Source organism: Emys orbicularis, chromosome 2 (genome assembly GCF_028017835.1).
Source record: "Emys orbicularis isolate rEmyOrb1 chromosome 2, rEmyOrb1.hap1, whole genome shotgun sequence".
NCBI lineage: Eukaryota > Metazoa > Chordata > Testudines > Emydidae > Emys > Emys orbicularis.
Window position 1 is genome coordinate 285,499,696 of NC_088684.1, and position 22,784 is coordinate 285,522,479.

General features: G+C 47.5%; 1 protein-coding gene across 1 annotated transcript in view; it reads right to left on the bottom strand.

The window, feature by feature from the left end:
- The window catches only part of LOC135873866 (sodium channel protein type 5 subunit alpha-like), a 160,352-nt gene that overhangs the window by 87,491 nt on the left and 50,077 nt on the right, over nucleotides 1-22,784 (bottom strand). Inside the window, 3 exon segments of the mRNA XM_065398477.1 lie at nucleotides 2,352-2,437; nucleotides 6,289-6,537; nucleotides 21,361-21,505. Coding sequence (XP_065254549.1) covers nucleotides 2,352-2,437; nucleotides 6,289-6,537; nucleotides 21,361-21,505 — 480 coding nt within the window.

The window sequence follows — 22,784 nt, forward strand, 5'->3', positions numbered from 1 at the left end:
AAAGATTAATTACTGATAAGTACTGTTTTTCATGAGTCATATCTCTGTACTTATACTTCTACAGTTTGGGCCCTGGGCATTGTGCTCTACCAAAGTTGTGTCTCTTGGGGTTGTATGAGTGCCCCTTGGTGATGTGAGTGTTCAACGACTATGTGCACAGGAGGCAGTGCAGCCTCCAACCACCTCAGTTCCGTCTTTTGAACAATAGTGTTGCATAGCGTGATAAGAATTCCAAGGTAGAGGGGAAGAGGAAGAGTGCTATCTTATAATCGGTGCTAGCATCGACTCCTCAGGCATTCTGAGGTAAAATTTCCTCTCTTATTTCCAAATTAAACTAATTGAATTAAGAAACTACAAGTAAAAATGGGTAAAGATATTTGCAAAGACTGAACAGTGGAAGTGAGAGAGGTTCCTAATGTTCTTTCCCATAGAGGAGAAGGAACTGAGGTGGTTGGGGACTGCACTCCCTCTTCAGTACACTCAGGGTATGTCTACACTAAAGTGGGAAGTGTAATTTTCAACTTGAGTAGACATGCATATGCCATCTTGTGTGGCCAAGGAAGCAGGGGCGGTGGCTTAGGGTATATGCCTGAGTACATAATTAGGACCTCAGACAGATTGTACTCCGACAACCAGCTTAAACTGCTGCCTGTGCTACCATGGCCACACTGCTATTTTTAGCATATTAATTTGATTAAAGTTCCCTCTTGCCGAAGACGTCCTTCTGGAATCCCAATGTGGTTTAAGATCGTCTTGGGGCACCACCAACATGATTTTTGTTGCATGACAGATCCAAGAGAAGCATAGAGAACAACACCAGCCACTGTTTATGGTATTTATTAACCTAACTAAGGCCTTTGATTCCATCATTTGTGAAGCATTATGGAAGGTGCTGTCTAGGTTCAGTTGTCCATTGAAGTTCATTTTTGTTCTCAGGCTACTTCATGATGGGATGACTGCCTCGTCCTCTCTAATGGGTTGGAGATGGACCTGTTCACCATCCATACTGGTGCTAAGCAGGGCTGTGTTATTGCCCCCAGCCCTTTTTTCCATCTATCTTGCTGTAAGCTTGATTCTTAATCAGACTGCCTTTCTTCAGGAATTAGGATTATCGCATTGCATGGATGGCCAACTCTTCAATCTGCAGCATCTTCATTCTAAAACTAAAGTCACCAGGACTGTTATTACTGACCTTCGGTATGCTGACAACTGTGCTGTTCTCGCGCACACTGAGGCTGACTTGCAGTCCACTAATTTGATTAGAGCTAGCATGTATATGTCTATCCAAGCAGTGTAGACATACCCTCAGATGTTGAATGCTGATGTCGCTGGAGGGCATGTGTGCAGCCCCAACTGATATAGCTCTGATAGAGGTTCTGTGAGCTTGATGCTGGGGTCACCAAGCATCCAAGTGAAGGTGGAGGCATAGGTTTATTATTTGTGATGATTTAAAATTATTAATAATGGCTAGCAAACTGGGTTTTGAAGATCTGAAGTCAGAGGAATGTCATATGTTTATAACCAAATCTCATTTTAATTCCAAGCAACCCAGAGTCTGATTTTCATTGCCAAGAATTCAAGAGTAAAGTTGTCCTGGGTTTTCCCCTTTCTGGCTTTTTTTCAAGTCAGCTACCGTAGTTCAGTGCCATGTACAAGTCTATGTTCTCCATATTATTTTTCGCCACTTTCATTGACAAGGAGTTTTTCTTCTCACACCTCTAGTTTTGATGGCTATGTAATAGTACAAGAATCCTACCTCTCAACTATACCTTATTTTGAGGGATGTCACTCATTTTATTCCCTACATCCAATTCAAATTTGATGTTACATCACTTATTGAAAATTATTAACATTAGAAATAATCATGAAACTGAGGTTAGATAATGAATTATTTACACTACTGGAATAAATCCCTTAGCACTTTTGGGTCTCTGTCACACAATGTCCCACATTTAGGCCTTGACAGGAAGGTGACATATGACAATAGTTGTTTTACTAAAACTTATCTTTATTTACAGCATAACATCCATATATGCTCTAGTAATTTTTAAAATTACATTGATTATTTAAAATAACAGGAGTACTTGTGGCACCTTAGAGATTAACAAATTTATTAGAGCATAAGCTTTCGTGGGCTACAACCCACTTCTTCGGATGCATCCGAAGAAGTGGGTTGTAGCCCACGAAAGCTTATGCTCTAATAAATTTGTTAATCTCTAAGGTGCCACAAGTACTCCTGTTATTTTTGCGGATACAGACTAACACGGCTGCTACTCTGAAACCATTGATTATTTAATTTTTCAGATCAACTTATACTAAGTTTGCATTAAAGAACACTGAAGAATGACTTACTTGTGGCATTGGTAATAACATTGGTTGCACTCATTATCCTTTGTCTTCTAACTGGATTGTTTACAGAGTCTGCTGATATCTGCTCCTTTGGTTAGGAAAATAATATAAAATAAGAGGCAGATGTGGTTAACTGTTGTTTAGTATACAAATATAATGCAGCATAAGGTAAATGGATCATATTAAATAAGGATTCCAACGCAACCTTGCATTATTGTATGGATGTAAAAACACTAGCAATAACAAAAAGTCATATGAAGTCAAAGGGCATTTCTGAAATAAAACCTACTATGATTCAGAAAACACCTTCCTTGTGAAATCATTCATTTAACAACAATAATTTTTTCATTATTCTGGAAGTGTGAAAACTTAAATTTGATTGGAAACCAATTCTTTGCTCGGCAGTAGCCTGAACTATTTCATGAATATACTGTAAAAATGTCAACATATCAAATAACTTTAGACTAGGAATGGAATTAATCATTTCCCCCCCAGTATTTGTTGAATACTGAACAGTTAGGATTTAGTATTTGGAGAACACTGACTATAAATCACCATCCTGCTTGAAGAAATGGGAGGAGCAGGTAGATAAACTGCAACATCATATGGGACATATTCAAATACTTACCAAGATTCATCACATACCATGTTATCACATGCAAGTACATTTTATAAACTGAAAGATTAATGGATAGATCGGATGCAGGGAAGAAGGTAGACACCTGGAACGCAGGAGCAATGCCGGTGTTGGGGAAGAGAAACAGGAGCTGGGACTACAGAATTAGAGATGGGGTAATAAGAGGAAGCCAGTTAAGTAGGAGGGAACTGTTGATTGGCCACAGCATAACCTATCCTATGGTAATGAGGGGGCAGCTATTTTAAGCATTCAGTGTTTGTGGTGGTGAAGGAGTTTTTTGATGGGGGAAAGGAGGGAGTATTTGAATTTAATCAAAGATTCATCCCATCCCTACTTGAGACAATTTATTTACAAAAATGTAAATGTCATAAAAACTGAGCATTTTCCTCACATTTTTATTCAAAAAGTGGAGCTATCATTGAAATTAAAGTGATTTAAGATGTTAGTAGATTTGCATTCTGATACTACACAGTTTATTTTTGTCTATCAAATATTCTGATGACTTTAAGTGCTAAGGAAAACTTGGTTGATATGTTAAGACTAAGTCCCTTGTTTTCATCAGTGGTCAAGAAATGTTATTAAATTGTTATAAGGCATAATAAATCCACTTACAATGTAGTGCCGTGTAGGAGCCCTGCTTCCTTCCCAGGGAGCTGGGGACCCACTTTAGAATGTGAATGGTTGGAGGTATGGGGGAACTCTGTATCCTTTCAGGGTTTCCCGCCCCCTCCAGCCCTGGTCTTTTGCAAGACTTACCCCTGAGCTGTCCAGATAGTTTCCTTCTCATCCTTGGACTCTCTCCCCCAAAGCTCAGAAGTTCCTGATTGTGCTTTTCTGTGTTGGAGTCACAGCTCCTCGGGGCTGGGTGGAGATTGAACATGATGATCTGACCCTCAGCCCAGTACCCTGGCAGGGCAGGGGTCAGCTGACTGGAGACAGTTGGGGCGTAATTCAACCTCTGTAGAGCCTGTAAGTGCTGCCTCACATAGGGAACACTACTTAGATTTAAGCCAGGTGTTTGTAGGACAGCTCTGCCGTGTCTGAGTTGGGGCAGAGGAGTCTGGCAGGGAGGCACTGCAGTGGCAGAGCCATATGGTTAAAACCACCATGCTGCTATTTAATCAATCCGGAGGAGGAGGAGGAAGATTATAAATCTTAACAGCACAAAAATGAATAAAAATAAAGGTTTTAAAACAAAATGATTAGGAGAAACTAAACCACTAGTTTGTTCCACCACCAAGGCAAAGAGAATCTGGTGACTGAACTCAAGGGAGGAACTTAGTCCTGGGGCCTCTAGCAACAACACTGGACCACTTCCAAATTCCACTGATAGGAGGCATTAGACTATGAGAAATGAATAAAGAGAGAAGCTGTGCAACGGAATGTATGTACCCAGAAAGATAATGGAGCAAATAATTAAGAAATCAATTTGCAAACACCTAGAAGACAATAAGGTTATAAGTAACAGTCAGTATGGATTTGTCAAGAATAAATCATGTCAAAACAACACAATCACTTTCTTTGACAGGGTAGCAAGCCTTGTGGATGGAGGGAAGTGGTAGATGTGGTATATCTTGGTTTTAGTAAGGCTTTTGATATTGTCTTGCATGAGCCCATAAACAAATAAGGGAAATATAACCTAGATGGAACTATTATAAGGTGGGTGCATAACTAGCTGGAAAACTGTTCCCAGAGAGTAGTTAGTGATTCACAATTAAGCTCGAAGGGCATATCTAGTGGGGTCCCATAGGGATCAGTTCTGGTTCCAGTTCTGTTCAATATCCTCATCAATGGTTTAATAAATGGCATAGAGAGTACATTTATAAAGTTTGCCGATGATACCAAGTAGAGAGGGGTTGCAAGTGCTTTGGAGAATAGGATTAAAATTCAAAATAATCTGGACAAACTGGAGAAATGGTCTGAAATAAATAGGATGAAATTCAATAAGGACAAATGCAAAGTACTCCACTTAGGAAGAAATAATCAGTTGCACACATACAAAATGGGAAATGACTGCCTAGGAAGGAGTACTGCAGAAAGGGATCTGGGGGCCATAGTGGACCACAAGCTAAATATGAGTCAACAGTGTAACACTTTGAAGAAAAAAAAAAGCAAACATCATTCTGGGATGTTAGCAAGAGTGTTGTAAGCAAGACACGAGAAGTATTTCTTCCGCTTTACTCTGCGCTGATTAAGCCTCAGCTGGAGTATTGTGTCCAGTTCTGGGCACCACATTTCAGGAAAGATGTGGACAAATTGGAGAAAGACTAGAGAAGAGCAACAGAAAAGATTAAAGGTCCAGAAAACATGACCTATGAAGAGAGACTGAAAAAAACTGAGTTTGTTCAGTCTGGAGAAGACTGAGGGAGGACGTGATACCACTTTTCAAGTACATAAAGGGTTGTTAAAAGGAGGAGGGAGAAAAATTGTTCTCCTTAACCTCTGTGGATAGGACAAGAAGCAATGGGCTTAACTTGCAACAAGGATGGTTTAGGTTGGACATTAAGAAAACCTCCTCTCAGGGGTGGTTAACCACTGGAACAAATTGCCTAGGGAGGTTGTGGAATCTCTGTCATTGGAGATTTTTGAGAGAGGTTGGACAAACACCTGTCAGGGATGGTCTAGATCAGGGATCGGCAACCTTTGGCACACAGCCCATCAGGGAAATCTGCTGGCGGGCCGGTTTGTTTACCTGCAGCGTCTGCAGGTTCAGCTGATCGCAGCTCCTTCTGGCTGCGGTTCACCGTTCCAGGTCAATGGGGGCTGCGGGAAGCAGTGGCCAGCACATCCATCGGCCCACGCCGCTTCCCGCAGCCCCCATTGGCCTGGAATGGCAAACCGTGGCCAGTGGGAGCTGCGATCGGCTGAACCTGCAGACGCTGCAGGTAAACAAAGCGGCCTGGCCCACCAGCGGATTTCCCCGACGGGCCACGTGCCAAAGGTTGCCGATCCCTGGTCTAGATAATACTTAGTCCTGACTTGAGTGCAGGGGACTGGACTAGAAGACCTCTTGAGGTCCCTTCCAGTTCTACAATTCTATGATTCTATGAACACACCAACATATCTGCAATCCATTACTGTCTGGTAAAATATCAGGTCTACTGGATCTGAAAGTGTTACTTTAATTTAAAAAGATTTAATTATAGTTTGGACTGATGTTCCATGCTTCTATCACACCAATGCATATGTTGTTGTGTGAGAAATTACCACCATTGTTCTTGAAAACAAACGAAAAAATTATGACTAAGATATGAGCGGTATTTGTTTTAATCAATGACTGTATTTCCATAATAAAAGGGAACGAAAAGGAGTTTTATGTGATGTGTATTCTGTCCTGTACATAATAAAGTACAGACCTGCTCTTTCCTTAGTAGTTCCTCAGCTTCCTGACACAATTTCTTCTTTGCCTGTGTTTTAGCAAGAGTGGCATTGTTTTGCTCTTCATATGCCATGGTTACTACGGCCAGGATCAAGTTGAAGAGATAGAATGAGCACAGGAAGATGACCACCACAAAAAAGATCATGTAGGTCTTTCCAGAAGTTCGGATGATCTATGGGCACAAAATAAATGTTGTGACACGTATTTTAAAACAAACATAGTTAATTACAGTCTCCATATTGTGAAGTAAGTCAACATATAGTACAGTTTTCTTAAAACAAACTTTCAGCAACTTGTCTCCTGGCCTGTGTTATACAGGAGGTCAAACTAGACGATCTAGGGATCCCTTTTGGCCCTCAAGTCAAAGTCTATAAATCTATGACTGTCAAGCTGTCTGGAGTAGCTCATGAGCATGAGTGCCAACCTCAGGGCAGACTCTTACAAATCAGGGCACAAACTCCAAATTGTGTTCCATAATTAGACTTCACCAACCAAGTATCAAGTGTGAACTCCTCAAGCTTTAACAGCTTTAACATGGAGTCATAGCCAGTTCTCTTGGGCACTCCGGTCTATCTTGCCACCCAGACAAGCCTGCCTTTGTGATAGATGATCCTGTACACCAAAAATCACAATATTCAGGCTACTCCCAGTCCCAAAGGACCAATCACTTACCCCAGGTCAATTATACCTTAGATCTCTCACTAGACACAACACTTGTAGCCAATCCTGTAATAAACTAACTAAAGTTTTATTAACTAGGAAAAAGAAATAAGGAAGTTATTTACTTGGTTAAAGCAGGTAAGCATATGCAAACAAATGAGCTACAGTCTTAGGTTCCAAAAGGTAATAGAAACTGCCGCAATATACAAGCTTTCTATGTCCTCTAGAACTAACTGAAGCCAAGCAGCACAGGGATTACACTTGCTTACACTTAGAAATATTGCTCTCTACAAATTCCCAGCAGCACAGTGATACAGTTCCTTCTGGTTAGGGCTTTTTATTTCCTTCCCTCAGAGTTCAAACTGACAGGACAAGTGTTGGCACCTGTCTCCTTTTCATGGGAGGTGGACGAATCAACAAAGTCTTTGTCCTTTGATGTTTCACAATGGCTCATTTGGTTTCAATGGGCCTTCTTGTGTGCAGGACCAGTACTTTACATTAATTCATTCTTCTTTCATGTTTGGTGAGTTACATGGTTACATAGTTTACAATGCAAGCACTCAACATAACTTTATACCATGGGATACAGATGTTATAAGTAAGCTCAATACACGCAGCCTCCTACAAGCATTTCATCAAGTCTAAACACTAAACACATTCTTATAAGCTTAACATTTGTTTTAACAATACACACAGGTGAACCAGACTGTTTTCCAGCTATGCATTTGTCAGTGAGGCTTAGGGACCTTTGCATGAGCTGGCACTTGGTCTGCCAACATAAATATTCCTTTGTGCTCATGCAATAATTTCCCCCTCACATAGTCTAGTGCATATCATTCATAATGGTAGCACATGCAATTGAAGAGAATAGACTAAAACATTTTAAGTAAATATAATTAAATGAGATATCTCCCAAAAAATAAAGCCAAACAAGCATCAGAGTTTAATTGTATAGAAGACAACTTTATGATCCATTCTAAAAGACACTATAATTAATGGACAAGAAACTACAATTTCTTTGACAAAGAAGAATGCAAGAAATAAGAGGTCAACATGGCATCAAAAGGGACTGCTCAGAATTAACGTCTGAGATTTAAACAAACCAAATACGTAACCTGGAAATGGACAAGGGGGGATACAACCAGCAAGAAAACTCAGCCAATTAAGGCTAGCAGGAAAAAGATAAGGGGTGGGATTTTATCCTTTGCTGTGGCCCACATACACAGCTGGGGTGGCATACAGGAGCTATAAAAGCTTGAGAGTCAGCCAAAGGAGAATTACCACTCCCTGCAGGCATTGCAAGGACAGCCACAGACTGCTCAATGAAACCCTTTCCCACACATAATGCTATTGGCATTCTTAGCAGTACTATTCCTGAATAGGGCAGCCTGAAGAAGTTGCTGTAATATAGGTTATGTCTACACTAGGAACTGTACAAACCTCCATGTGTGTTGTTAAGAACATAAGAACAGCCATACTGGGTCAGACTATTGGTCCATCTAGACAGTATCCTGTCTTCCGACAGTGGCCAGTGCCAGGTGCTTCAGAGGGAATGAACAGAACAGGTAATCATCAAGTGATCCATCCTGTTGCCCATTCCCAGCTTCTGGTAAACAGAGGCTAGGGACACTTCAGAGCATAGTTTTGCATCCCTGCCCATCCTGGCTAATAGCCATTGATGGACCTATCCTCCATGAACTTATCTAGTTTTTATTTGAACCCTGTTACAGTCTTGGCCTCCAGAACATCCTCTGGCAAAGAGTTCCACAGGTTGACTGTGCATTGTGTGAAGAAATACTTCCTTTTGTTTGTTTTAAACCTGCCGCCTATTATTTTCGTTGAGTGATCTGATTCTTGTGTTATGAGAAGGAGTAAATAACACTTCCTTATTTACTTTCTTCCCACCAGTCATGATTTTATAGACCTCTATCATATCCCCTCTTAGTCGTCTTTTTTTCAACCTGAAAAGTCCCAGTCTTATTAATTTCTCCTTATATGGAAGCTGCTCCATACCCCTCAACATTTTTATTGCCCTTTTCTGTACCTTTTCCAATTTCAATATACCTTTTTTGAGATGGGGCGACCACATCTGCACACAGTATTCAAGATGTGGGCGTACCATGAATGTATAGAGAGGCAATATGATATTTTTTGTCTTATTATTTATCCCTCTCCTAATGATTCCCAACATTCTGGTTTGCTTTTTTAATTGACACTGCACATTGAGTAGATGTTTTCAGAGAACTATCCACAATGACTCCAAGATCTTTCTTGAGTGGTAACAGCTAATTTAGAGCCCATCATTTTATATGTATAGTTGGGATTATGTTTTCCAATGTGCATTACTTTGCATTTATCAACACTGAAATTCATCTTCATTTTATTGCCCAGCCACCCAGTATTGTAAGATCCCTTTATAACTCTTTGCCGTCAGCTTTGGACTTAACCATCTTGAGTAATGTTATATTGTCTGCAAACTTTGCCATCTCACTGCTTACCCCTTTTTCCAGATCATATATTAATATATTGAACAGTACTGGTCCCAGTATAGACCCATGGGGGACACCGCTATTAACCTCTCTCCATTCTGAAAAAAGACGGTTACTCACCGTTGTAACTGTTGTTCTTCGAGATGTGTTGCTCATATCCATTCCAATTAGGTGTGCGGGCGCCGCGTGCACGATCGTCGGAGAATTTTCTACCCTAGTAACACCCGGTGGGTCGGCTGTGGAGCCCCCTGGAGTGGCGCCTTCATGGCGCTGGATATATACCCCAGCCGACCCAGCGCCCCCTCAGTTCCTTCTTGCCGGCTACTCCGACAGTGGGGAAGGGGGGTGGGTTTGGAATAGATATGAGCAACACATCTCGAAGAACAACAGTTACAACGGTGAGTAACCGTCTTTTCTTCTTCGAGTGCTTGCTCATATCGATTCCAATTAGGTGACTCCCAAGCCTTACCTAGGTGGTGGGGTCGGAGTGAGACATTGCTGTGTGCAAAACTGCTGACCCGAATGCAGCATCGTCTCTGGATTGCTGCACCAGCGCATAGTGAGCGGCGAATGTGTGGACTGACGACCAAACTGCAGCTCTACAAATGTCCTGGATCGGGACTTGAGCCAGGAAGGCAGTCGAGGAGGCCTGGGCCCTCGTGGAGTGAGCGGTGAGGCGCGGCGTCGGGACACCGGCCAGGTCGTAGCAAGCACGAATACAGGACGTGATCCAAGAGGACAGGCACTGTGAGGAGACCGGTGAGCCTTTCATCCGGTCGGCCACTGCAACGAAGAGTTGTATCGTCTTCCTAAACGGCTTTGTACGGTCAATATAGAAAGCCAGGGCCCTGCGTACGTCCAAAGAATGCAAACGCTGGTCTTGGCGAGTAGCGTGCGGCTTAGGATGGAAGACCGGGAGAAATATATCCTGGTTCACGTGAAAAGGTGAGACTACCTTGGGAAGAAAGGCAGGGTGGGGGCGAAGCTGCACCTTGTCCTTATGGAAAACAGTGTATGGGGGCTCGGACGTAAGCGCCCTGAGTTCAGAAACGCGCCGTGCTGAGGTGATGGCTACAAGGAAGGCTGTCTTCCAGGATAGGTACAGGAGTGAACAGGTAGCCAATGGCTCGAACGGAGGCCCTGTGAGCTTGGAGAGAACCAGGTTGAGATCCCATGTCGGAACCGGCTGGCGTTGCTGTGGGTACAGTCGGTCTAAGCCCTTGAGGAATCTAACGACCATCGGGTTAGAGAAGACCGAGGAAGCGAGTTCTCCTGGGTGGAACGCCGAAATAGCGGCGAGGTGAACCCTGATTGAAGATATCGCCAAGCCCTGCTGTTTTAGGGATAGGAGATATTCAAGTATGAGAGGAATAGGCGCCTGCAAGGGGGACGTAGCTCGTTGCTCGCACCAACAGGAGAAACGTTTCCACTTTGCTAAGTAAGTGGTCCGTGTAGAGGGCTTTCTACTTCCCAGCAGGATCTGCTGGACGGACTGCGAGCATTGCCGCTCTGTCTGATTCAGCCATGGAGCATCCACGCTGTGAGGTGGAGCGATTGCAGGTCGGGGTGACACAGTCGGCCGTGGTCCTGAGAGACGAGATCCGGACTCAAGGGGAGCGTGATCGGCGCTTGAACCGACAGCTCCAACAGTGTGGTGTACCAGTGCTGCCTCGGCCAAGCGGGAGCGACTAGAATTACTCGTGCATGGTCTGTGCGGATCTTGAGCAGTACCCTGTGGACCAGTGGAAATGGAGGAAAGGCGTAGAACAGGTGGTCCTTCCACGATAGAAGGAAGGCGTCCGACAGAGAGCCTAGAGCTCGCCCTTGCAGGGAGCAGAATGCCTGGCACTTCCTGTTGGCTCGAGACGCAAACAGGTCGACCTGGGGAAATCCCCACCTCTGGAAGATGGAATAGATGATGTCGGGGCGAATTGACCACTTGTGCGTCTGGAAGGACCTGCTGAGACGGTCCGCCAGCGTATTCTGGACTCCAGGGAGGAACGATGCCGTGAGATGTATCGAGTGGGCGATGCAGAAGTCCCACAGGCGAATGGCCTCTTGGCATAGGAGCGATGAGTGGGCTCCGCCTTGCTTGTTGATGTAAAACATGGCCGTGGTGTTGTCGGTGAGAACCAACACGCAACGGCCCTGTAGGAGATTGAGGAATGCCTGGCAGGCTAGGCGCACCGCCATCAGCTCTCGGACGTTGATGTGCAGGGCTAGTTGGGACGCGGTCCACAGGCCCTGGGTATGGTGCTCCCCGAGGTGAGCGCCCCATCCTAGAGATGAAGCGTCCGTGACCAGGTGGAGGGAGGGTTGTGGGGCGTGAAACGGCACTCCTGCACAGACTGCCGTGCGAGCCAACCACCAGGTGAGGGAGGTCAAGACCGAACACGGAACCGTGACCACCATGTTCAGGTTGTCCCGGTGAGGACAGTACACCGATGATACCCAAGCCTGTAGTGGGCGAAGCCGTAGTCTGGCATGCCTGGTTACGTAAGTGCACGAGGCCATGTGACCCAACAGGGCGAAGCATGTCTTTATTGTGGTAATCGGAAATGCCCTGAGTCCTTGAATGACGCTTGTGATGGTATGAAAGCGGTTGTCTGGTAGAATGGCTCGGGCACATCTGGAGTCTAGGATTGCTCCAATAAATTCTATCCTCTGGGTTGGCACTAGAGTGGACTTCTCTCTGTTGAGCAGAATGCCCAGCTCGTGGAAAGTTTGTATCACTATGTGAACATGACCTTGAACTTGGTCTCTGGTGCGGCCGCGTACCAGCCAGTCGTCTAAATACGGGAACACCTGTATCCCTTGTCGACGAAGGTATGCCGCGACGACCGCCACACACTTTGTGAACACCCTGGGAGCCAAGGACAAGCCGAAGGGAAGGACTGCAAATTGGTAGTGCACCTTGTTTACTACAAATCGCAGGAAGCGCCTGTGAGGCGGATAGATCGCTATGTGGAAATATGCGTCCTTCATGTCGAGGGCGGCGAACCAATCTCCAGGATCCAGGGAAGGGATAATGGTCCCCAATGATACCATGCGGAACTTCAACTTTACTATGAATTTGTTGAGTCCGCGCAAGTCTAAGATGGGTCGCAGACCCCCTTTTGACTTGGGGATCAGGAAGTAGCGGGAATAAAACCCCCTGCCCCTTAACTCTAGCGGAACCTCCTCTATGGCCCCCATAGAGAGGAGCCCAAAAACCTCCTGTGTAAGGAGTTGCTCGTGAGAAGGGTCCCTGAAGAGGGACGGGGAGGGGGAATGGGAGGGGGGGAACGAGGAAAATTGGAGAGCGTATCCCCTCTCCACCGTGCGAAGGACCCAGCGGTCTGAGGTTATAAGGGACCAAGCATGGTGGAAATGGGAGAGGCGATCCCGAAAGGAGGGAGTTGGATCCTGGATATTGGTTGAGGTGCCGTCCTCGACCGCACCTTCAAAAGTTCTGCCTAGGGCCTGAAGGTGGCCTAGGCGGCCCCTGGTTTTGAGCCGGTTGAGGGCCGGTCAACCTTCGCCTGCCACCTCGACCCCGCCTTCTGGCAAAGTCCTGTCTCGGACGAGGCGGGGGAGGGTAGAACCTTTGAGGCTGGGGCCTAAAGGGTCTGCGCTGAGGCCCTGGGACATGCATCCCCAGGGAGCGCATGATTGTCCTCGAGTCCTTAAGGCTCTGCAGCCGAGAGTCCGTCTTCTCGGAGAACAGGCCCTGGCCCTCAAAGGGTAAATCCTGTAGAGTCTGCTGAAGTTCAGGCGGCAAGCCTGAGACCTGGAGCCAGGAGATTCGCCGCATGGCTATACCTGAGGCCAGTGTTCTAGCGGCTGAGTCTGCAATGTCTAAAGAGGCCTGTAAGGAGGTACGTGCCACCTTCTTACCTTCCTCTACTAAGGCCCCGAACTCTTCCCTGGAGTCTTGGGGGACCAGTTCTTTAAATTTTCCCATCGAGGTCCAGGAATTAAAGTTATAGCGGCTCAAGAGTGCCTGCAGGTTGGCCGCTCTAAGTTGTAGCCCTCCCGCCGAATACACCTTGCGCCCAAACAAATCGAAGCGCTTAGCGTCCTTCGATTTGGGCGCTGCAGCCTGCTGGCCGTGGCGTTCCCGTGCGTTCACAGATGACACCACTAGTGAGCACGGTTGGGGGTGGGTATATAGGTACTCATAATCCTTTGAAGGGACAAAGTACTTTCTTTCCACGCCTCTGGCTGTGGGTGGGATAGAGGCAGGGGTTTGCCATATTGAAGTGGCATTAGCCTCAATCGTGCGTATGAGAGGTAGTGCCACTCTAGATGGGGCATCAGCGGAGAGGATGCTCACCACCGGGTCCTGTACCTCTACGATCTCCTCCGCCTGGAGATCCATATTACGCGCCACCCGGCGCAATAGGTCCAGGTGGGCCCGAAGATCTATAGGGGGCGGACCCGTGGCGGTTGTGCCCGCCACCGCCTCATCTGGGGAAGATGAGGAGGATGCCTCCGGTGGCAAGGGGTCTAATGGCGGGTCCTGTTCCAGGGGTTCATGAAGCTGGGCATCGCCTGTCCCTGGGTCCGGGGCCTCAGTTGGTGTAGGCACGGGGGCCTCCATGCCTCCTGGGGGAGGGCGGGAGATGGTGGCCTCCGGGGCCCTGGGCTCGGAACGTGCCGAGCGAGAGGCTGATGGTGGTGGAGCCCCCTGCGCCTGATGGTAGGCCCACGGAGTCCAAAAGGACCAGTGCGCAGGTCCCTGCACAGGGTCCTCGGCCGCGTCCTGCCAATGGCCCAAGTCAGACGTAGCCGCCTGCCCCTGAGGAGGGTACGCCGATCTGGAGGCCCGCTCCGAGGAACGAGATGCCGATTTCGAAGGCCAAGGCGGTGCCGAGCGTGTCGAAACCGGCTCCGGATGGTACGGTGCCGATCGGTGCCGGTCGTAGGGGGATCGGTCCCTGCGCGGTGCCGGTGAGCGGTACCGGGATCGGGAACGGTGCCGGTAGCCCTGCCGGTGCCGAGATCCGGACCTTGAGCGGGACGACGACCGCGACGAGAGGTGGTACCGGGAGCGGCCCCTCGAAGTCGAACGACGCTCATACCGGTGCCGCGAACTACGTCTGGAGTCCGATCGGTACCGATGATCGTGACGGTGCCGAGACGTAGAGCGGTGCCGGGAAGAAGACCTTGGCCGCGAGTCCGACCGGTGCCGAGGTGATAGTCGGCGCCGGGACTGCGAGCGGCGTCGGGACCTGCTCCGAGATCTGGAGCGGTGCCGGAAGTCCCCGGCCGGAGACGGCGGGCGCAGCAGGGCAGGCTTGCCCCGGGATTGTAGTGCGCGGGAAGCCACCGGTGCCGGAGGTGGAAGCGGTGCCGGCTCCGTGAACGCAATAAGGTCCCTGGCCGTCGCAAACGTCTCCGGGGTGGAAGGGAGACAGGGCTCCACCACCGACCGAGGTGGAGATTCTGTGCGCACCGGACTCAACGGCCGCGGCGCCGGAGTTGACGGTGCAGCAGGGACTTGCTTCTGTCGGTCCACAGAGGGACGCGGCTCTACCCCCGGCACCGGGGGAGCCGGCGTCTTCAGGACAGCAGTCTCCTGCGCCTTACGGGCTTTCTTGTGGCCCGGAGATATGGACCGGTGCCGAGTCCCTTGTGGCGGGTGCGGTGCCGAAGGCGGCCGGTGCCGTGAGGACTTGTCTGAATCAGCTCGCAGTGCAGTACCAGTGGGGGCCGCCGGGGCGCTGCGCACCGAGGCGCTCGGCGCCGGGGCTGGGCGCGCCGAGGGAGGATCCGGGCTAAGTGCCGCCTCCATTAGGAGCTGCCGAAGTCTAAAGTCCCGCTCCTTTCTCGTTCTTGGTTTGAAGGCCTTACAGATCTGACACTTATCTGCCTGATGGGATTCTCCGAGGCACTTCAGACAGGAGTTGTGCGGGTCACTCGTCGGCATAGGCTTAGCGCAGGACGCGCACGGCTTAAAGCCAGGAGCCTTGGGCATGAGCCCGGCTATGCGCCGGGGGAAAAAGGGGGGAGAACAACCCCCTTAACCCCCTGCTAACTATATAAAATTATCGCAAAACTAAAATGAATAACTATCTAAAGAGTAAAAACAACTATAACTAGAACTATCTACAAGAATTGAAGAGTAAGCTAGGGAGAGTGGAGAACAGCTATGCCGCGCTCCACAGTTCCAACGACCGTCAGGGGCGGTAAGAAGGAACTGAGGGGGCGCTGGGTCGGCTGGGGTATATATCCAGCGCCATGAAGGCGCCACTCCAGGGGGCTCCACAGCCGACCCACCGGGTGTTGCTAGGGTAGAAAATTCTCCGACGATCGTGCACGCGGCGCGCGCACACCTAATTGGAATCGATATGAGCAAGCACTCGAAGAAGAACTGACCATTTATTCCTATCCTTTTTTCCCTATCTCCATGAGAGGGCCTTTCCTCTTATCCCATGACAGCTTACTTTGCTTAAGAGCCTTTGGTGAGGGACCTTGTCAAAGGCTTTCTGAAAATCTAAGTACATTATATCCACTGGATCCCCCTTGTCCACATACTTGTTGATCCACCTCAAAGAATTCTAGTAGATTGGTGAGGCATGATTTCCCTTTACAAAAACCATGTTGTCTCTTCCCCAACAATCGTGTTCATCTGTGTATCTGATAATTCTGTTCTTTACTATAGTTTCAAACAATTTTCCATGTACTGACGTTAGGCTTGCTGGCCTATAACTGCCAGGATCACCTCTGAAGCCTTTTTAAAAAAAATCTATGCTCCAGTCATCTGGAGTTGTTGTGCCATAACCCCCTCCCCGATTGTCCACATCTCAACCCCTGAAGCACATGTCCGAAGGAGAGTACAGTGAATGAAAGCTAGCACTCATGAGGGGTTTGGGTATGCACAAGCCTCTAATGTGGCTTAGCCCCATACAAGTGCTACAGTGTAGTGTGGACGGGAACAAGAGGCATGTACCAAGTCCCAAGTTTCAGTTGCCCATTCTCACAGTGCACTGAACCCTTTTTAGCCTGATCCTTACCCATTGTATAAAGGTCCCTGGCCCCCTGTTGCCAGAGGTAGTAGCGAGCTGCACTGACCACTTTATAAGAGTTTTCCAGTGCACTCTTGATCAGTACAGGTGAACATTGATCATGTTCCAAAAGCAGCCACTTGGTCTGCCAGGCACACAAGGGTGCTGATCAACGTATGGTCAGAATACACTATCCTCCATGACTGGACCTGGAGTGGCAGGAACATTCATGGGTACCAGAAGATTCCATGGAGATGGAGGAGGCAGGCATTCACCAGACTCTGGACAAGTGATGGGAACATATGAAGCACCTGAGGCTCCTGTACTGAAGGGTAAAGGACTTGAACAGCCACTTAGGTAAGGACTGTCCTATAAGCCCGTTCTGCAATGAGCTGGACCAGGTGCTCTCCAGAGCTCCCAGTACAGAGCATGAAGTGGCTCATGACAACCTCCTCAAACCTGCTGGCCTTGTCAGACGACAGTACACTGATAAGGCAGCTGGGACTGTGAAGGAAGCTCTGGGAGACCTAGAGGAAGAGGAGCATATGATTCTGCACTTCTGTCTGGAGGAGCTAGTTGAGCAAGCCACCCTGAGGAACCTGGGGAGGACCCAGAGCCAGGGCAGGAACCAGAGGCTCGTAAGTTTTACAATGGACTCCCCAACACTCTTCCCACCAATATCCCCTTTTGCTCTGGTGCCCCATTACTGACACCCTGCCCCTGCTCCACGCCACCTCAAACAAGAGACATTAAAATTTTATTGAACTCCCATGAACCACTGTTGCACATCTAGTGGAAGATATAACAAAGATTATTAATGCACTGTCATTGTGCCCTGTGCATACATATTTCTCAGCCAGCACACTGGCAACAATAGTTACAGGGTCATGCAGACCAGGGGAGAGGGAGGGAGGGAGGTGGATTTGAAGAGGGACTGGTTGGGGATAGGACAGCTGTAGAAAGCACAATTGTTCAAAGTTCCATCCCCCTTACTCCCATCCCACTCCCTTGTTTTCCCATTCCCCTATGAACAGGAGCCACATGGAAGGCGGGGGTGGTGGTGGTGGTGGTGGTGGAAGGGTTAGGTGCAGGTCCGCTTATATCTGGGAAGAAAAAGATGATCCAAGGAACATTCCCGCAGTCCTTTCTCCCTGTGAAAATTAAAAATATTTTGTACTATTCCCACTCCCTGGTGTCTGTCCTCTCCCCACTCCAAGCCACTCTGCAAAAGCTGGGGAAAGTGGGAGCGGGTGAAGGGTCCACTCTGGTGGTTGTACAGACACAATGTCAGGTCCCTTAGCAGTGGAGAGGCGAGTGGCTTGTGGTGTTCATTGGAAAGTTCAGGGAACAAAATAAAAATGTGGTGTAACTCTTTCTTTTCCCTGTCCTTATCACTGCTGTTCACTGCACACAGGAGCTGGATTTTCTGGTGATGCAGGGGGCGGTTAGCCATTCTTACTGGGTCATTTTTCCTCTTCCATGCCTTCCTCTTGAATTGCCTTCCAGTTCTGTAAGCATATTTCAGCAAATGTTTGGTTTAGCTGAAATTTAAGCTGGTTCTTCAGATTTAAAGGCTGCGTAACTGTGCTTGGTTCAACTTCATAGCCAACCTCACCCCTCCATTCAGCAATAAGTAGAGATGTATCCATTAGCAGTAACATCTCTCTGGTATAGATGGCCAGATCTCCTCCACAGGACTGGAAAACCACCTCTCTTTTCCATTCATACCTTGAAAACTGCTATGTTCTCCAAATGGTGATCAGCCTTTAAAGAAGAAAAAAGTAACTGGTAACATAGCCCCTGGAAGCATTGTAATTTTTTAAAATGTTACTACAGGTGTCTTACCATTATTAGCCTATGCTCCTTCCTTGGAGGCTGCAAAAGTTGTCTGAGAATGAAGGAGAGCGTAACAGTCACATTCCTGAATTGCTAAAAGGTATCAACATTGTGGACTTCAGCAGCACAATTACATGGGGGGATTTCTTAGCTTCCTTCAAGGGAAGATAGATGTATGATGTTACTTTGTGTTTGAATTAGCAGGACCCTCCACTGCCGAGAGGGAAACCATTCCTGCACGAAAGAAGGAGCAGCACCCAAAGACAGCAGAGGGAGATGCAGAAGGACCCCAGAGAACCTGCTTATTGGCATACACAGAAGGAACCAGGGGCAGGTTGAGTTCCTCAGGGCACAGGAGGATCAGGCTCTTCGGCAGGAGGAGGCACTAATGAACCTGTTTCTGCAGCAGGAATCCACATGCCACAGGGAACAGCAGTCCACCCAGAAGGAATGGGAGATTGCCAAAAGGGAACAGAATCATGCCCAGATGCAATCAGTCATTCAGCTAGTGGCAGAACGAACTCGGGGTCTGACTGCCACTATGGCTGAGGCTCCTCTCTGGGAACTGGCACCATGTCCTCCTCCTGCTACTCCTCCTCCAGCTGCTGCTCAGATTGCTGCTGAGGTGGAGGATCCAACCCTTCCTCCCCCCGACTGACCGGGAGCAGCCTGCTTGACTCCCAGCACAACACACTCCGCTAACACCCGAAAACCCTTACAGCGGAACCAGGAACTGTGGGCATGAGGGTGGCTGCCTGTACAAGCTTTGGAAACCTGTTCCGTCCTATGACCACTCTGTATGGAAGTATTCCCCTTTACCCTCACATACGTTGTGAAGGACACAGTATGTCATGATTACGTGAACCATATTGGCCACATTGTCATTCAGATGGATATGCAGGCATAGCCAATGAGCTTTCAGTCACCCAAACCCACACTCAACAACCATGCTGCAGCTAATCAGTCTGTAGGTAAATTCCCTTTTGGCTGGGTCATTGATCTTGGGTATGGCTTCATGATCCAAGTTAGGAGCGGGTATACAGGGTCCCCCAAAATAACAGTTGGCACAGGAATACTGTAGAGAACCACATAGTTTCTGGGAAATAGTCCCTTCTTACCCCTGTAGCGAGGTCGAGACTCACCGGTACGGCACCTCCTGCTGGTCATCTTGGGAATTAGCTCTTTTCCAGCTTCGGAGCGCCCTCTGCTGGCCGGTGGCTCGCCTGCCTCAGGCCCCATGTCCCTCCCAGACCCTGGTGCCCTTTGCCCTGGGGTTCTGCCCCAGCAGTACCCCCTCACACTGGGTCTCCCCTCCCAAGGGAACCCCTGACCCTCTAATACCACCTTGCCTCAGTGGCTACTGCCAGTCATCATCTAGCCCCCGCTCACTGGGGCAGACTGCAGTCTGTAATGGCCACTCATCATTGGCAAGGGATTAGGACCTGCTGCCTTTGCCTCTCCCCAGGCTGCAGCCCCAGTACCTTTTCATAGGCCTTCATCACAGCCTGCAGCCTGAGGGTTTACTAGGCTGGAGCTCCCCAGCTCCCTTGCCCTATTCCACAGCACTGCTCCAGTTCAGGTACCGTCCTCCCAGGCATCTAGCTCTTCCCACTCCAGGGCTAGAGTGAGACTTCTCAGCTCCTGGCCCACAGCCCTCTTATCAGGGTCAGCTAGGCCCTGACTGGGCATGGCCACAGCTGTGGCTGTGTCTCCTCAACCAGCCTAGCTTAGCTGCTTTTAACCCGTTCTCCAGGAGTGGGGCAGCCACCCCACTACAACCCCCTGCAGTACAATCCTGATCTCCTGAGTACCCTGGAGTCATGAACCTTTCCTGTGTGTCTAGCATTGGCATTCATGAACTGCCCCCTGTGGTCTACTAAACCTTGCAGAATGAGTGAATAGTAACATTTTCGGTTTACATATTTACTTGCCCCCTTCGCTGGGCAAAGTATGAAGATGTGGGTGCTGTCAATCGCACCTGCACAGTTCGGAAACCCCATCTTCTGAAATCCAGTTATAATATCTGGTAGTTGGATTATGTCAACTACCTGTGGATAAATGTTTTGATTTCCTGTCAACCCTATACAACCACCACCAGAACAGCAGAACTCCCAACCCTAAACTTCCAAAGGGCAATAGCCACCCACTTCAGCACTAGTATGGGTTTTTGAAAATGAGTGATCTGGTACTGCAGGGTTGGTGCAAGCTCGCACAGTTCCATGAAGGTCTGCTTCCTTATTCGGAAGTTCTGAAGACACTGGTCATCAGCCCAGGTTTCCAAACAATGTAATCCCACCACACCATGCTGGTTCTGACCAGAAGGAGCAGTCCATCCATGGGCATACCATGGCAATACTGGCAGTCACAACATCTATTCCATGGGACTACAGTGGATTGTCACTCACCCTCTTGGTCAGCCATCTTTGGTGTGTCAAAAAGTTCGGGCCCAATTCTGTCCACTAGCTTGTGGACTGAGTACTTCCCCACATGAACAGTTGTTTTGCAAGAAGTAGCTGAAGCAGAATCACATCATCTTGGACTTGCTCCAGGTTTTCTACCCAATTTGACAGAAAGGATTTGTGAAGCAGGAGGTGCCATCACCAAATGCTTGAAGGCAGCGGATAGTACCAGCAACACACAGTAAGGCAGTTCCTGGAGTGTCTCCTGTGATGCATATAACTCAAAGACACCATTCCTGAAATGGCAGTATGAATGTCGGATACGTGGACAATGTATATGGATACTTGGCGCAGGTATGGGGTACATGCACTAGCAATACACAGACAACTACCTGAGGAGGTGTGCAAGTCTAGACAAAGGCTTAGAACATTGCCCTGGGCTGAACCAGTTCTGATAATGTTTTGGTCTGCACTTCCCTAGTACTTAAAATGTTTTTTTAAATAAATGTGACTACACACGTTAAAAAATAAAATGGTGTATTACAACATTTTTAGCATAGACATCATACTAGACTGAATAACTGGCTTGCTTAATTATCATTTTAACAACTAAAGTACCTACCTGTCGATATAGACGCTCCCAGTTATCTTGTGTCATCAGACGGAAAACAGAGAGAAAGGCCCAGCCAAAATGATCAAAGCTTGTGTAGCCAAAATCAGGATTGTCCCCAATTTTCTGGCAGGAATAGTTCTCTGGACATTCCGTACTAATAACAGAAGAGACATTATATTATACATGGTTTCCATGTAGAACTGGTTTCCTTACATATCAGATTGCTTATGTTGCTCCTGAAAGTGCCAAGTACACAGTCTCAAATACAGACTCCTTTAGTTTATCTAAAAGTTCACATCTTCAAATGTATTTCTGCCATCAGGGGTCATTCAAGTCTCGGATTCCCTGGTAAGTCATGTGGTGGACAACCCACTACAAGATCCGAGACTTAATATGTGGTCCAGTGGTTTTCAACCTGTCATCCACAGACTATGTCTAAGATTTCAAAAGGGGTCCACACCTCCATTTGACATTTTTAGGGGTTCACAAATGAAAAAATATTGAAAACCATTGATGTAGTTTGATTCCACACCTCTCCTCCAATATACACATACCCACACCTTCCCCAAACTCAAATGCCAGCTGGGACAGATGTATACAAGCCCAGGAGAAGCAAGGAATATGAAAGTTCTAGGCATGAGTATTTGTGGAGAGAGTTGGAAAGATGATGGAATGAAGATTAGATCTTAAATAGTTGGATGGAGGGGGGAAGGAAAGAGAGCCTGCAATGTGCCCAAACCAGGGCTGTACTGAAAAGAGAAACAACCTAATTCTTCAAGCAGCTCAAGTTATCACCACCACAGAGCCACATGTGTAAGCAGGGTCTGAATGAGCTCTCCCCTGACATCTAGTGATCAGCTGGAAGAAAAGACTTCAGGTGCAGACTGTGTTTACATAAACATGCCTGCTCTGCCTAGGTGTGCAGTAAATGGCGCTGCTTTGCCAAAATGATCAATTTTGGCTGATTTGGGGTTATGAATCACTCTAGTATTCAAATGCAGGGGTAACAAATGTTGTTATCCTTATTGTATGGGTAAAGAGCAGCAGAACCGTGCTCACCATGCTCTTATTGAGGGGTGTCATAAACAGACAGTTAAGGGTTAATTCCTCTTTTACCTCTAAAGGGTTAAGAAGCTCACATAGCCTAGCTGACACCTGACCAGAGGAACCAATGAGAAGATAGATATTTTAAAAGAGGGAGGAGAGAAATCAGTCTTTGTCTGTTCAGAAAAGTTTGTGCCGGAGTGAAGGATCCAGAAATCAGCCATTTAACATTTCTTAAAAGTAGTAAGTGTTTAGAGAAGGAATGTATTAGATTATGTTTATTTTCTTTTGTGACTTCTTTTTGCATAGAGGGAGAATCAAATTGGGTTTCTTTGTGTAACTAAGGTTTTGCGCAGAGGGACATCCTCTGTGTTTTGAATCTGTTGTCT